This window comes from Schistocerca serialis, chromosome 4, assembly GCF_023864345.2.
Source record: "Schistocerca serialis cubense isolate TAMUIC-IGC-003099 chromosome 4, iqSchSeri2.2, whole genome shotgun sequence".
Lineage (NCBI taxonomy): Eukaryota > Metazoa > Arthropoda > Insecta > Orthoptera > Acrididae > Schistocerca > Schistocerca serialis.
In genome coordinates this window covers 612,256,758-612,273,534 of record NC_064641.1, presented here as the reverse complement: position 1 = coordinate 612,273,534, position 16,777 = coordinate 612,256,758, and the positions used below count along the sequence as shown (strand labels likewise).

The 16,777-nt window shown below is 42.5% G+C and overlaps 1 protein-coding gene across 1 annotated transcript in view; it reads left to right on the top strand.

Moving 5' to 3' along the window:
- LOC126475424 (teneurin-a) overlaps positions 1-16,777 on the top strand; it is a 353,360-nt gene that overhangs the window by 146,338 nt on the left and 190,245 nt on the right. The window contains exon 4 of the mRNA XM_050103269.1: positions 8,511-8,820. Within this exon, the coding sequence (XP_049959226.1) occupies positions 8,511-8,820 (310 nt within the window). The remainder of the gene's footprint in view (positions 1-8,510; positions 8,821-16,777) is intronic.

Genomic DNA, 16,777 nt, shown 5'->3' with positions numbered 1-16,777 from the left:
TTTTAAAGCACTTCAATCAATCAAAAGGCAGTACACAAAATACATTAAACAAAACTGTGGACTTACAAAAACATTAGAACTTGAATATACCGTCTATCAATGAAGCCCTCTGAGCTATGTCAAATATAATTTTTGTGTGTGGCACACACAAACAACATTTATTTGCTAAAACACTGATCAGCCAGCACAAACGTTGAATATTGTGTTACTGCAGCACAAAACTACGAAAGGTGACTTGGCAATGGAGGACACAAAATACAGTCCTCTTATGATGCTTCAAAAGAGAGACACGCGTCTGGTCTAAATAAGTCGCTTGTTGCAGTTGCAGAACAGGAATATATTTCAATACCATTGGTAAAACTGCGACTGTGGAACAAAAATAAGAAAGAGAACATGAGTACCATTGTGTATGTGCCATACCTTTCATTGATTGAAGTGCTTTAAAATAAAGCCAAACGCGCCCGGTGTAAATAAAACTTTTACTACAGTCGCGAAAGACGGAATATTTCTCAATATTACATACGACACCTATGTGGTACTTAAATTAAATGAGATGTTGTTATACAGTAAATTTTATATGAAATTTAGGTATCTTGTCCACATTTCATTCTCAACACTGTGGCAACTAAAATCGACCATACGGAAAGTATGCGCTATGGGCTTTTACCTCTGCAAACTCTTCAAAATTTCGTGCAATGGTTTACTACATTTAATGCTGCATAATTACTGCGTTGAACATCGAAACAAAATTAAGTCATTTATGGGGAAAAGGTATCAGTCAAGAAGACGTGTAAAAATCAAATTTTTGGGCCAAATAGTTTTTGTGAAATCGAATGATAAGTGTGTCAAAGCAGTGGGAACACCATGTGTCTGCACAGGCGAGCAGTGCAGCGATGACAAAATCGCGCACAGCGCGGAATGTGGGGAGCACGTGTCTGCAGCAGCGAAAGGGTTAATGAAGAGACAATGCACTAGAAATTTCGAAAAATTGCATTCAAACGAATAAAATTCGTTAAGTATGGCACTTCAATATTGTTTTTAAATAAAGAAAATATTATGCACCGCACAAGAATTGAACTCATAACCTTGCACATAGAAGCCCAACACCTTCATCGTTACGCTAACGCAGCTCGTCCATGATCCATACTCCTTGAGAAGTATAACAAGTGACGCAAAATACTGACAAACACCGTTGGTATGACTATGAATATTCACGCTTCGTCGAAGTACAATAGGAAATAAACAATTACCGCTGTTCTTTATTGCGAAAAAGCAGTTCGTGAGATTGATACAAACATCTTTCCTTGCTATCGCCTGAATTAGGAGTCTTATTGCTTGTTTTGTTTAATTAATTAACAGAATATGAAGCAGTTGGTATAAAGAATGCTTTCACCAAACTTTCTATAAAAGAAAGTCTGCTATCAAGACATTGCTTTTGTTCTATTACTTTATTTATGACTGAACGTTTCTAAAACTGAAGACACTCGTCCATGCTCTGCACTGCAGTCGAGATCTGGCAACGTCGTTCTCTGTTCATTGGCTGACTGTGTTTTGTGACGTCAGATGCGCAGAACGAGCCTAAACTCGGCCGCCAACATAAATGACGTGCACTTTAGTCAGATGGAATCGGCTCTCATCTGAGAATAGCAGGTGACCCCAGTTCTCGTTGGTCCGGTCCCTACGTTCTTGGCTCCATCGCAAGCGGCGCTGCCGTAGCGCAGGTGTCAACGGAACACGATGTACTGGTTGTGGGGCAGGGAGACCATCTCCAAACAGTCCTCGTGGCACTGTGGAGAGTGGGACCGCGTGGCTTGAAGTCCTCTTAAATGTGGTTGCAATCGCACCCGCTGTTTTACGTGGGGCCCTTCTTGCCTGTTGCTCAATATAGTGCTGCTATAGTTGACCATGGTCGACCATCTTCTCTCCTTTGGGCAGTAGTATCTGTGGTTCGGAACGCACCCTACGCATGTCAGAGAGAGCCGTGAACAGTAACAATCTCCTGGGCTACATTCGTCACACTTCGGTCTTGTTCCAGTTTCCCAATGATTCTTCCCCATGTGAAGTCATCCAGATGTTGCCTCCGGGCGATTTTCTCATGATGACAACCATCACACTGTACCGTAACTGTTCGCTGATTGACATACACGATTTTTCGCGATCCTTCAGCTGCCTCGTGTTGCGAGAACATCTCCATTCGGCGCTTTAGTCAGGCTGACCTCTCATCATGCAAAGTCCAGCTTTCTGTGCATGACTGGCACGCCTCTGGCAGCATGCTCCCGCACTTTCATTCATTTCCGCAGAGTAGTTAATAAGTTACGTTACTTTATCTACCTCGTCCTTGCGCTTTGCAGAGGTGTGTCATCAATTGGAACGTCCCACTACCAACTTCCCAGGTATTAAACTGTTAAGTCTCGAACTCGAACTGCCGTCTCTTTTTTCGGGCAGAAAAAAAAAAAGTTTGTGTGTCTGTAATATATTGTCGAGAAAGAAAGAAAGAGAGAGTGAGAGTGAGAGAGAGAGAGAGAGAGAGAGAGAGAGAACGGGAGAACGGGAGATGAGTATTGGAGGCACCAACAAAGGAGGATCATAAACCCGCGCCCTTTCGTGGCCGTTGTCATTTACGGAAAATCTTCTGACTTGTTAGGTCGCATCGTACTTCTCTTCAAAGTTTCGCCACAAAGTCATCCACGATATACAGTTAATTAGTTACCCTGTTATTCTCCCGAGGCGACTGAATTCATCGATGTTTAAATGAAATGGTTCACTAGATGTTTGTTCATGACAGTAAAAGGCACCAGGGAAAATATAAGGCATGCCTGTGATAACAATGGGAAAGAAATAAAGTATGAGCAGCTTCACCTGGTGTGAAAAATGGCATATTTGTAGGCAACGTAGAATAGGGTTAAGAGACTACAGTGAAACAACTCAGTTTGTCAGCTGCAACACATATTTTCTCCTTCTATTACTTTTTATTGTCCTGTAATGGCAAATGTGGTGAAATACACATGATCAGAAACATATGTAGACAGGCCAATAAATCCCAATCGCCTTTCTTTTCCTTTTTATGTCATGCAGACAACTAGACAATTTTATTAGCAACTCAAAACATTGAAATAATTTTCTTGGTAAGTTGCAGTAGGCAAAGTAAGGTATTTGTCTGCTGCGATCATCATCATTTCCTTAGGGCCTTTGTTCCAGTTCAATGTGGTGTCGGCCTTGTTGCTATGGGGTTGGCGATGTTAGTGTCAGAGGGTGGCCGGATGCCCTTCCTGTCACCACCCCGTACCCCCCCTCCCCCCGCCCTTCAGGACGGAATTACTGTACCCCAGCTGTCTGCACCTAGTGTAAGCCATGAAATAGTGCGAACGTTTTCAAATGTCTGCGAGTCGTGTAACTGATGTGGAACGTGGGGACCAGCCTGGTATTCACCTTGTGGGATGTGGAAAACCGCCTAAAAACCACTTCCAGGCTGGCCAGCATACCGGCCCTCGTCGTTAATCCGCCGGGCGGATTCGGTCCGCGGCCGGCGCGCTTACTCGAGTCCAGGAAGTAGCGCTTTGGCGCCCACGGCTACCGTGGCGGGTCTATTTGTCTACTGCGATTCTGCAGCTAATTTTTAATGGGATGATGAAGTTTTTAAGGCATTCGAAATGAAACGATCGTATGGCATTATTGGTCGGGAAAATCTCCGACCCGGCTGGAAATCGAATCTGGAACACCGTGATCAAGAAACAGCAATTCAACCATTACAGCATGAGCTGCAAACTATGGCAGTCGAAAGCCCTTTGGGTGCAGAATTATGGCGGCCTTACTAGTTGCATACTGACAAGCACGCTTGCAAAAGCCTGCCTGCGATAGCATGCACAAATTCCTCGCGCCTCTATACGCCTCAGACGTGCTTGTACAAGGATCAGTTTGTTTACCAGAAAATGTCAAGCTCAGACGACGGTGCGCTGGATTTTGTAACATTTTTGGTTATCTAGAGTAATCAGTGGTTAAAGAAACGAAGATGTTCACATCATGTTAACTATTCGTGGTAGACACTCTAGGAAACTGTCTCGTGATATTGCTGTTTTTCTTCTCTTTTTCCCCGTACTATATTCTTTGACTTGTCTAAGGTTACGATATAACTTTTGTACAGCATGTAAATTAACAAGAAAAAATTAAATCTCTGAGGAATGCTTGCAAGCGTCCCCATTATCGGTACACATGCTCGAGCATGCACACGCTTGCACAAGCATGGATAATCGAAATTCGGTCAAAAATCAAGCTGCTTGTACAGTCTTGATGCTTAAGAAAATTTATGTAAACATGCTTCCCAAGCACATTTTTAGCATGCATGTTTGTGAAGCACGCAGGTACCTGTGTAGCCACATTCAGGTGAACCAGACACTGGTTAAAATCCTTTGTGAAACGTTTCGCAAAATAAAATATACGAATTCCGAAAGCCGACACTCGCAACGCTGTACACCTTCACCTGCTTCGACACATAAACATCTCCATAACTTGGCAGAACCTGCGCTGTGAAGGCAGCCTTTTTATTTGTACTTAGATCATTTCACGAATTTGGATAGAACAGAATCTCGAGGAACACTTCGGAGATCTGTGCCACACAGTAAAAAATCCTGACATTTCGATTACGAAAGCCTCACCCACGTTGTGCTTAGCAGTGGAAGCTGGGAACCTAAAATACTGTGACATGTGGCGAGGAAGAATGTTCACACTGGCGTATTTGAATGGGTTAAATATCAAAACATGCATAAAAACATACAGAAATGTGTTCAAACATGATAAACACACCAAACCTGAACTCAAAATAAGTGGAAAAAAAGTCAAGCAAGTTCATGAAACAGCATTAAATTAGGTAAATTATCATTAACCATAATTCAAACAAATAGCTCTCAGAATTTTGGAGTATCTTCATTGTCTATTTCATTGAGTTGGAAGAGTACATCAACAAACAACTTTACGCGAGCTTTGAAAACAATATACATCAATTAACCTCTGTCGTCATTACTGAGATGCAAATTTATAATAATTCACAGTGTACCATAGCAGAACAGAACATATAAATAAAACGGTTGTGCTAATTTGCGATCATGAAATGTGGCTTAATAAAACGTAATTACGCCAGATGCATTTTTCAAGCGTTCGAAAATATGCGTAATTTTATGTCAATACTGTATTATTTCCAGTGCTTGAAAACACTGAAGGATAATGCTCATATTATTATCTTCATTTCAAAACTGCTAGCGGTAAATTTTCTCCCGGTGCGAGGCCACTGACAGCTCAGGTCCTGTACAGAGTGAACACTTGTACGGAGCGCGACAGTCACAGATGGCGTCTTGCATCTTCTGCTTGTGACGTTGGGATAGGGAGCGTATTATCTTCATTTCAAAACTGCTAGCGGTAAATTTTCTCCCGGTGCGAGGCCACTGACAGCTCAGGTCCTGTATAGAGTGAACACTTCTACTGAGCGCGACAGTCACAGATGGCGTCTTGCATCTTCTGCTTGTGACGTTGGGATAGGGAGCGTATTATCTTCATTTCAAAACTGCTAGCGGTAAATTTTCTCCCGGTGCGAGGCCACTGACAGCTCAGGTCCTGTACAGAGTGAACACTTCTATGGAGCGCGACAGTCACAGATGGCGTCTTGCATCTTCTGCTTGTGGCGTTGGGATAGGGAGCGTATTATCTTCGTTTCAAAACTGCTAGTGGTAAATTTTCTCCCGGTGCGAGGCCACTGACAGCTCAGGTCCTGTACAGAGTGAACACTTCTACTGAGCGCGACAGTCACAGATGGCGTCTTGCATCTTCTGCTTGTGACGTTGGGATAGGGAGCGTATTATTTCATTTCAAAACTGCTAGCGGTAAATTTTCTCCCGGTGCGAGGCCACTGACAGCTCAGGTCCTGTACAGAGTGAGCACTTCTACTGAGCGCGACAGTCACAGATGGCGTCTTGCATCTTCTGCTTGTGACGTTGGGATAGGGAGCGTATTATCTTCATTTCAAAACTGCTAGCGGTAAATTTTCTCCCGGTGCGAGGCCACTGACAGCTCAGGTCCTGTACAGAGTGAACACTTCTACTGAGCGCGACAGTCACAGATGGCGTCTTGCATCTTCTGCTTGTGACGTAGGGATAGGGAGCGTATTATCTTCATTTCAAAACTGCTAGCGGTAAATTTTCTCCTGGTGCGAGGCCACTGACAGCTCAGGTCCTGTACAGAGTGAACACTTCTACGGAGCGTGACAGTCACAGATGGCGTCTTGCATCTTCTGCTTGTGACGTTGGGATAGGGAGCGTATTATCTTCATTTCAAAACTGCTAGCGGTAAATTTTCTCCTGGTGCGAGGCCACTGACAGCTCAGGTCCTGTACAGAGTGAACACCTCTACGGAGCGCGACAGTCACAGGGGGCGTCTTGCATCTTCTGCTTGTGACGTTGGGATAGGGAGCGTATTATCTTCATTTCAAAACTGCTAGCGGTAAATTTTCTCCTGGTGCGAGGCCACTGACAGCTCAGGTCCTGTACAGAGTGAACACTTCTACTGAGCGCGACAGTCACAGATGGCGTCTTGCATCTTCTGCTTGTGACGTTGGGATAGGGAGCGTTCTTGTTCCTTATTGTCTGTACTTTACGTGGCACGTTTTCCAAATATTGCAGAAATTATTTTGTGTTTCCCGTGACGACACGGCTTCTCAACGTGGAATAGCACAAAGTAATGTCACAAAACTCATGGAGCTCCACATCAACATACCGTGTTATGATGGCTTTAGCCTGACAGTCGGCCGCGAGCGTTAGCAGACTAGTAGCTGAACCACCGGAGCTTGAGACAAGTCCTTCCTCCCTCTCGAAGTGTTGGCTGCTACTGAGAAAGTATAAATGACACATGGTCATAGGGACCGTCTCTTGTGCCGTGGGAGTCGTACTCGAAGGCCCCTCATGGACAAGGTTTACTCTCTTCACTCATTTCAAAATTAGAAAAGAAGACAACGAGCGACGTACGGCACCAAGTAAAGCTCAGTACCCAGAGTATTAGGCAATGGCCACCGCGTAGACCGAATGAAAATAATCGGTTCAATCCGTTGTTGAAAAAAAAAAAAAACACTCACTTGTTTGTAGTTTCACGTATCAGTTGAATTATTCACTCATTCTCCTTAGTGAAATCAGTCTATGATCTTTCGAGTGAAACCAGTCTGTGGAAGCAACCGAATAAACACAGTCGATATAGTCCGCCGCATTCAGTACTTAGCGGAAACATTACATCGTTTTGCCATTATTAAATCACTGTTGTTGACTGCACTCTGTTATCGCCTGTAGCCACTGTTATTGCCGTTCCAATACTTGCTTTTCATCGAGTGTCAGTAAATAGGCTTTTAATTCAGGTTTTCATGCGCGTTTACGAGTAAGGCGTTTTCTTAAAAGCGAACTTTGTGTTTGGTCAAAGTGACGAAAAGCTCAGTGGCGTGGGAATGGATGGAATCATTTTACTGATAAAAAGTAATCCTCGACATAAACTCAATGCAATCTACATTATCTGCGCGGATTCTTCATATTGAGAAACTCTATTAATGAAAGGAATGCAGAGGGAATTAACGAATGATGAAAAAATGTCTCGCAGAAATCTACTTCAGACTAGTGACAATACATGTTTAAAAAGCAAGTGACCTAGTCATCAAACCAAAAAATTTACCTTTCATGCTTTCTGTTCACGTCACCTTACCGAAACAGAATTGTAGATGATGGCTGCAAAAAAAGTGGGAAGAGCAAGACAGATCTTCAAGAAGTTTAAATAAAAAAGGAACTGTCCATTTATTTAAAAATAAACTTGGACTTGGGTCAGTCGGTTGTCTCTCTTTAAGTATGACCATTCAAACCCATCAAGTCAATGAAAGCATTCATGTACCTGACATAGGCGCAGAGGCTGGTTTCATTCGGTAGTTTCATTTCACTGAAAAAAAAAAAAAAAAAAAACGACTGAACGAAAAAGCCACCGACTGGCCAACCAGTCGATTGCCCCGCATTAGCTACCTGAGGTCGGCAATGTCGTAAATGAGGTGGTACAGGACCGATCTCTGCTGGTATCTAACACAACCACACTTCAAAATACTGTCCTAAAAATACCAGGTTTAAGTATCCACACTACAGCATATGGATGAACGGCGTCTCGCTGCTCTTTGTAAAATCTGGCGGCATAACCATGACATATGCTGCAGAGGATATGCTGTGCCACTCCTTAAAATGAGGGTGCTAAGACTGGAAGTTCAGAGATGGTAGTTCCATTACCAGTCTTACTTCCTGTGGGTTCGTCACCCACAGATGGACACCTCGTCCTTCCATTACGGCCAACGGCAAACAGAGTCAAACATTTTGGGTCTTCGCTCCCCTCGGATTTACATCCACAAACGTTCACAGATTTGAAGATGGTGGTTGTTCGAGAAGTGTAGTTGAAAGGCTGCGTCGCCGACCAGTGTCCCGCTGTGCACAGAAACCGCCCGTTGCCCGCAGGTTCAACTTCACGCTGCCCTGGGGCGCCAACTTCGCGGTGTACGGGCGCCGGAATGTGGCACCCAGCGTGACGCAGTACGACTTCGTCGAGTTCGTCAAGGGCGGCCGCGTGGACCACCGGCTTCGGCGCTCGCCGCCCGACGACGCCGACCTGCGGGAGCTGTACCGGCCGCCGAGGCACGCCGCCGTCAGCTTCACCAGGGGCGTCGCGACGCCGGGCGCCGGCGTCGTCGCCGAGCTGGTGGGCCACGTCGTGCCCGCGCCTGCCTTCATCGTCAACCGCAACCACCTGGAGCGCAGCCCCGATCAGGTACCTCGTATATCGTCACTCATCTGCGTCTTCGAAGGGTAGTCATGAAGTTCTACTTATCAAGTGATTAATTTTTTGTTTGTTGGCAGGTACAATATCTATAAAATCTATACACATTGAAATCCCTGCGTGACAATACTGTAGTACACCGCTAGAGGAACAAAAGCAAAATGGTACTGACCTTTCATAAACTGGCGTATTGTGTGGCAATTCGTTTTCTGCATCTGAAGTGGGACAACGCTGTAACAATCCACTCCGAGTCGGAGGAAAAAATTTGTGGGAAGATCAATGGGACCAAACTGCTAAGGTCATCGGTCCATAAGCTTACCCACTACTTAATCTAACTTACGCTACGGACAATACGCACACACACACACACACACACACACACACACACACACACACACACACACACACACACATGCCCGTGACACACCCATGCCCGTGGGAAGACTCTCACGCGGCGAGTTGGAGCAAGTGCACAGCAGCAATGCACCATCATATCGCGCAGTTTGCAGGTGGTGCAGACGATTCGGGACCAGTCGCACAGTCCATGACTGTAGCGCCCAAGACCGCTCGGCTAACCCCGCGCGGCAGAAAAAGAATGACGTGTGAATTTCCTCCTCCAGTCATTATACATGATTCAAATTACACATTTTCCTATTAAATTAGGGATTATTGGGTAGTTCATCTGCTACCGCGTTTCACGTCCAGTTTGAGCAGTAAATAATTAGAAAGTACCGGCCTTTGGGAAACATGTTTAGACCTTCCTCTAATTATGACGACAATTCAAGTTCGTCTGTTTCGAAGAAGAATTTAAAAAATACACGGCTTTCAATAACGACTAGTGTTGGAAGATAACGACTTTAGAGCAAAGTGTGTGATTTGCCCCGCCATGTTTTCGATAAAATTTGAAGGAAGAAGACACAAAAACACATTCTTGCACAACAGCAGTTTTATAAAAGTAAAACAGTTACAACTTTCTTAGTGAACAAGCATACGTCTGAAGAAGATGCCGTGATACATGCTTTAGTTGCATCTGTTAAATACAGTGTAAAACACGGCTTTAGTTACAAATCATTGGATTGTCAAATGAAACTGCACCATTCTTTGTTCCCACGCCGTAACATTGCGTCTGAAATTACGTGTGGAAGAACTAAAGCAATGGCTATCTCGGAAAACGTTCTTGGCCCATACTGTCAAGATGTAGCCATAGGCGAGCTACATAAACCTTTTTACTTTTGTGTGTTTTCAGATGCCTCAAGCCGAGGAAATAGAAAAAAAATTTCTTTATGGAGTTCAGTACTTTTATTCTAATCGCAGGCTACGTCAGAGATTACTAGATTTTTATGAAGATTCCGAAGAAACAGAGAAAGAAATTTTGGATGAAATAAAGAACGTAACACTGGTAATGCCTTTCGTCTGAATCAAGTAAGTGCATATAGCTTAGCCGATGTTCGAGTGAAATATGGCAAGAACAGTTTGGCGTTTGCCTTACGTGTGTTTGTCTTAATGGAAAACGAAAATCCATCCATTTTTTGTGAGCTAATTGCAAGTGCCGTGTCATAAATAATACTGTAAAATGTGGTCTTAAAACATTTCATTATGATGTAGAGGCCATTAGTTATCAAAATCTACCTTGAATTTAGTTTCTCTGCTTCAAATGTTTAGTCACTGAGAGAATTTTCAGAGTTTGTGGAGATAGAAATTTAGGAAATATTACGGCACGTTCGTACAAGATGGGGAAATATTACGACCAGTTCGCACAAAATGGCTCTCACTACTTCCTGTAGTTGACAATATTGCATACTGCTGGCCTCCCATCAAATTGTATTTCATTTCAAAGGGCGAGGGAGACTGTTCAAGATTGATTTGGCAATTTGTGACATTAAGCGGGAAGCACGATATTGAAGAAACTGAACATTCACTTCCTGAATGCTATCTACATTTTATGCAGTGTATTTAGCCTACTTCTGTTGAGCTGGAACTTAGGAGCAAGCTAGAGAGCAGGGAACAAGACAAATTCTTAGGAAAGAAAGTTCATGAACCCTGAAAGAAATACCAAAATCACAGAGGTTAAATTTTGAAAATGATGCACGATCTTTCTTGTCACATTGCATTGATTATGTGTCCACAAAATTATAACTTTCCTGAGAACAGTGTTCAATCTGCTTTCAAGTATTTCGCGTAAAGAACAAGAAGATTTTCGTCTGCGGTGGCAGTATATTTTAAAGGTTACCAATAAACTGAATTTTACTCTGGATGAAGGTTGGTTATACAATGAATTCTACGATTTCCGGAATGCGTATGATGGAATTGATAAAAGTAAAGCAGAAGGCCAGGTTTGGTTGGATTTCTTTAAGCAGCATACCACAACTGACATTTCCAATCCCCAATTGCTTGGGCTCATATACATATTTTCAGTTCTTACCAGTAACTCATTTGCTGAAAAAATCTTCAGCATGATGGAGAACCAGTAGTCAGAAGAAAGAAATCGAATGTCCATGAACTTAGTGAAATGAGAACTTCTAATAAAAATGAACTTTTCTGAAGGTTGTGGTGAATTCTAGTATTTTCTGAAAGACATGAGGGATAGTGAAGGACTACTGAAAACAGCAAAGAGGAACACAAAATACACGTTCAAAAGACAAAACAATGATCATGTTACTGTTGGACATTTTCTTCAAGATCCTCTATTTTTATCTCAACCTTGTACTGAACTAATTATATTTCGTGTAAATATTAAGTCAAAAATTCATTTCGTGTTTTATGGCAATAGGTTCATTGAAAATACGAATGAAAAGGAAAAGACTTACTTTTTATTTTTGTGTTATCACAATATTAAAACTAAATTCTGATATGTTTAGAAATCACAGGTGCAACAAATTGGTTATATTACTTATGATATTTGTAGTAAACTATTAGCATTTTATTCATTCCGTGTGATCGAGACGTCGTCTATCCCAGGGTTTTTTGAAGCTGAATGGTCAGTGCATGCTAGGTTCTGCTAATGCTCACACCAATCCGAAAAGCCTGCCGAATCGAGGCAATAGCGGAATTGTCGCAGCAGGATCAAGGTCATCCCAAACGACTTCTTTATCCGCCTAATTACCGAGGACGAGTGGTGGATGACAGACAAAGGAGCAAAGTAAGCAGTGGAAACAAGTGGACTCACCTCCGATAAAGTCGAAATATTGGAGGAAAGTGCCTTAAATTGGACTCCACCTCTAAAGTGAACCACCTTGTCTCTTGGCTCTGCGTTTTCCTGGACTCTAGTGGTACCAAATGTAAATAGTGGTTCAGTCTCCCACCGCTCTGTAACTGTGAGGGGGGAGGGAGGGGGGGAGTGGGGGAGGGGGGCCACAGGTCTCTGGCCTCACTTGTTACTTATTGTTTCACCATTACATGTTTTGACAATGGGGAAAGTTTCATACTATGCTATATTTTTCGTTATTTCTCCTAGATATTGACAGATACACCTTTTAAACTATATGTGTTCTTGAATGGTAAGGTTTAAGGTTAATGTGTACGTTCAACCGTTTCTTTTAAATGTTTGGTTAAAAATTTATTCAGGTAACAAAATGTAGAGTCTATTCGCGTAAAAGTACCCCCATCAGTTGCTCAAACCTGACCCATTACTTTATTAGAACATACTCTTATAAATAAATGATGGTGTAAAGCAGCTAGCCACAAATTAGCTTTAGGCTCCTTTATTCATAAAGTACAGTTACCGGCTTCTAATTTATACAATTGATCATCAGACGCCTTTCATGCTTTCGTCAAAATATATGGTGCACTGTTTTCCTGCTGAATTTCCCTAGAATACAAAATCATTCACATTTGCAGACCTGTAATAAATTAGCGTTTATTTTAGGACAACTCACCAGTAAACAAAAGCATCATATATTTTGACAAAAGTATGGAAGTCGTCTAATGATGAACTGTATAAATCCGAAATCGGTAAAGTAACTTAAAACCCGTTTGTGCCTGGTTGCTACACACCATCAACAGTTTATTTAATATAATAGTCACGGTTTTCAGCCTCGTCTTTACTTGACAAAATTGCACATACTCCTCTTCTCCTGGAATTCTCTTGCAGATTCCAAGAGGATAATGGGGAAAATTCAACAGCGAAAGTGGAGTTCGTCTAAACTGACTAAAGTTATTGTTGCAGTTCAGAAAAACACATGTTGGCAGAAGGCCAATAAACAGTTTACAGATCCAAAAACAGTACTTGCGAGATTGTCCAGCATGAAGTATAGTACACCTAAGGGAGCAGCAAACTTACAATTTTGGGTAGAGAAGTTGAAGAAGGAATTTCTTAGTATTGCCTTGCTATGATAGCTTCTTTTTTTGACTTGTGAAGAGTGGCCCTACAACTGACAGGGAGTAATAACACTGAACACCCTTCAAAAGACAATCTGTTGGGAAAGAATGGGTTAGTCCTTTCCTTAAAAGTCACAAAATCAAACAACCAGAAAGAAAGCCTATAAGAACATTCTACAGCAGGGCACTTCGGTTCAGTAGTGAGAGAAATTCTATATCTCTCTGGAAGATGCTGTACTGTGCCTAATTTGAAACTAGATTATGTTTCCTCGGCTTTAAATCCGTTTCCTAATTTTATTTAGTGTTATATTTAATATTTTTACAAGGAGTCGGACTTTGGCAACTATTTTTCCAACTCGCTACATGTAAGGTTTTGGAAAACACTGTAATTTTTTTCATGGTAACTTCTCATTACATTTATTGAGAGTAAAATGTTAACGGTGAAAATTACAAAGTAAATATTACATGCTTTTAAACCATAATATTGTACTATCTTCCGTTTTTTTAAAATCATAAACTAATTTATGGCCTGGTTTTGGGCACTTCGTTATAACAGTCATCGGGCGAGGCGAAGCTGAAAGTTTTTGGGACAGATACGGTGCGGCGCTAACAGATTAAGCTCTTAAGGGACAAACCATGACAGGAGCATACTACAGTAATCTCCCCATGAAGTTACGGAAGGGCATCAAGGCGAAGCGTCGAGGGAAGCCGTTCAAAGAGTTGTTTGTGATCCACGATAGCACTCCCCCCTCCCCCACCGCAGCTTGCTTTGCAGAGAATACAGTCACACATACTGCTTATTTTCCCTATCAAATTTCGCTCACAATCTGTATACCCCTGACATGGCACTCATACAGGGTGAACATTAATAAAACAGACGAACTGAAGTGGTGGATTCCTGACTATAAATGGAGTAAAAAATCTGTTATGAACATGTGTTCGGAAATGGACGGTGTGCGTTCAATGACAACAAATCGTCTCGGAGCATGGTATAGAGCTGCATCTCATCCACGCTACAACAGATGTTCAAAATGGATAGTAGCGTTTATTATGTAGGATACACTTTGGCTTACACCATATTGGCGGCCCACTTGCCTGGAGCTTGTACTAGGGTTCGTCTAAATATCCTTGCTCCTCCAAATCTCGTGTACGCACAGTCCACAGCCTCGCTGCACGTTCCTCAGTCTGAAAGATCCCACGAACACACAACTGTACAAAAAGGGCTTGAAATACTGTGTGATGTGGTAGGTGTGTGTGATCGTACTTATTTTTGAATAGCCGTGCTGCCTTTCGACCATTTCCATGCGCTTGGCTTTATTCAAACACCGTCTCGGCTTGTTCACGACAGGAATACCGGACCATTCTGCTACTTCCATTATGCTGCGTCAATCACACAGCCTGCAGCACACACAGAACACACGGCACGTGGTCAGAGGAATTTTCTTTTTTTAGCGCCATTTACAGTGGCAACTATGCATTTCCGGACATGGGTTCCTAGGACCTTTTTTCTCCATTTCCAGTCCTGAATCCGTCCATGCAGTTTGTAGGTTTTATTAATGTTCACCCTGTATACTTCTTCCTCTTTCCTCGGATAAGGTGGAATGTTCTCTGAACAGTCAAAATGCATTCTTCTGCAACAAAGATCTCCCCAAAGTCATCCATCAGTTGAAAAATGTGTAGCACTAAAGGGCGAATATATAGAGGACTAAAATGATCACCCATTTCATGGTCGATACTAAATTTTTTCGTTATTGTATTAAAAACTTTTTGGGTACTCCTCCTATAATTACAAGCCACTTTACTTCACGCGCGCGCGCGTGTGTGTGTGTGTGTGTGTGTGTGTGTGTGTGTGGAGGGTACTTGGCTTACCACTACTATTTCTGTTCCCTATTCACTTCACGAATGGGGCTCTTGTTGTTAGTAAGTCCTGTATTTGGCATAGAATTTGTATCACTTAAGCACTGCGGCCATTTCGCAAGGCTTTTGAGGGAAGAAATAAAATGTTATCGATTTCTTCTTGAAAAGTACGCTTTCAGGATGTTAACAGAGCACCTCTCTCGTATCGGCTGCAACAGGATGTGGATGGCCATTTCCGTTTCGCTCTTGTGGCTACTTAGCGAACTCGTGGTGAAACACATTGCTCTTATTAGGCTCTTCTACATCACATGGACTAAGCCAGCCAGATTTTCACTCTACAGCGGAGTGTGCGCTGATATGTAATTTTCTGGCACATTAAAAGTGTGTGCCGGACGGAAGCTCGAACTCGGGACCTTTGTCTTCTCATTCTGGAAAGATCCCCCAGGATGTGGCAAAGCCATGATTCCGCAATATCCTTTCTTACAGGAGTGCTTGTTCTGCAAGGTTCGCAGGAGAGCTTCTGTGAAATTTGGAAGGTAGGAGACGAGGTACTGGCAAAAGTAAAGCTGTGAGGACGGGGCCTGATTTGTACTTGGGTAGCTCAGATGGTAGACACTTGCCCGCGAAAGGCAGAGGTCCCGAGTTCGAGTCTCGGCCCGGCACACTGTTTTAATCTGTCAGGAAGTTTCATATCAGTGCACACTCCATTGCAGAGTGAAAATATCATGTTATTGTAAGACACTTGAAAACGGAAGAAATCAGAGTGGAAAAATCGGATACACGAAGAAGTGTAAAACTCATGATGAAATCGCTTTAATGTCTGAATTTTCTGATAAATGGTTCAGTAGCTACTTTAGTCTGGATCTGAGTCCTTTCCACGGGTTCAGCAATTCGTCGGAAAATTGTAATATGCCCAAGTACCAACTGGAAATAAAGGAAAAATTGGCTATGTTCTTCCAGTAAATTTTGTTTACATTTCTTACAGAAATAACTTAAATGTAAATTTAGCTAAGGAAAAGAGATTTACAAATCAGAGCTCGCACGGAAAGATATAGGTGTTCGTTTTTTTCCGCGCGCTGTTCGAGAGTGGAATAATAGAGAATTATTATGACGATGGTTCGATGAACCCTCTGCCACTCGCTTGAGAGTGATTTGCAGAGTATGCAAGTAAATGTAGTTGTAGATAAGTATCTTTAGAAAAGGGAGTGTGCGGCTGCTGGCACGTCCATGGAATTATTAAGAAGTGTCACTTCGGACTAATGTCACGTGTTGTTATATGGTATGTAAATGTCTGGTGCTTATGTTTGCACATACGATACATTGTTAACTATCTCCTAATTCTTGCTGACTATCCTGTTTTGTAATTTTTAGCGCTAGACATGCTGTGATAAAACGACGGATACCGCGATCGTTGCTACCCTTTTCTCCCTTGCCTATGCTCAACGATCGCAGCGCACAGTGGAATCACATGAATTGCAATCTAATCATAATTTACACTACTGGCCATTAAAATTGCTACACCAAGAAGAAATGCAGATGATAAACGGGTAATCATTGGACAAACATATTATGCTAGAACTGGCATGTGATTACATTTTCACGCAGTTTGGGTGCATAGGTCCTGAGAAATCAGTACCCACAACAACCATTTCTGGCCGTAATAACGGCCTTGATACGCCTGGGAATTGAGTCCAACAGAGCTTGGATGGCGTGTACAGGTACAACTGCCCTTGCAGCTTCAAAACGATACCACAGTTCATCAAGAGTAGTGATT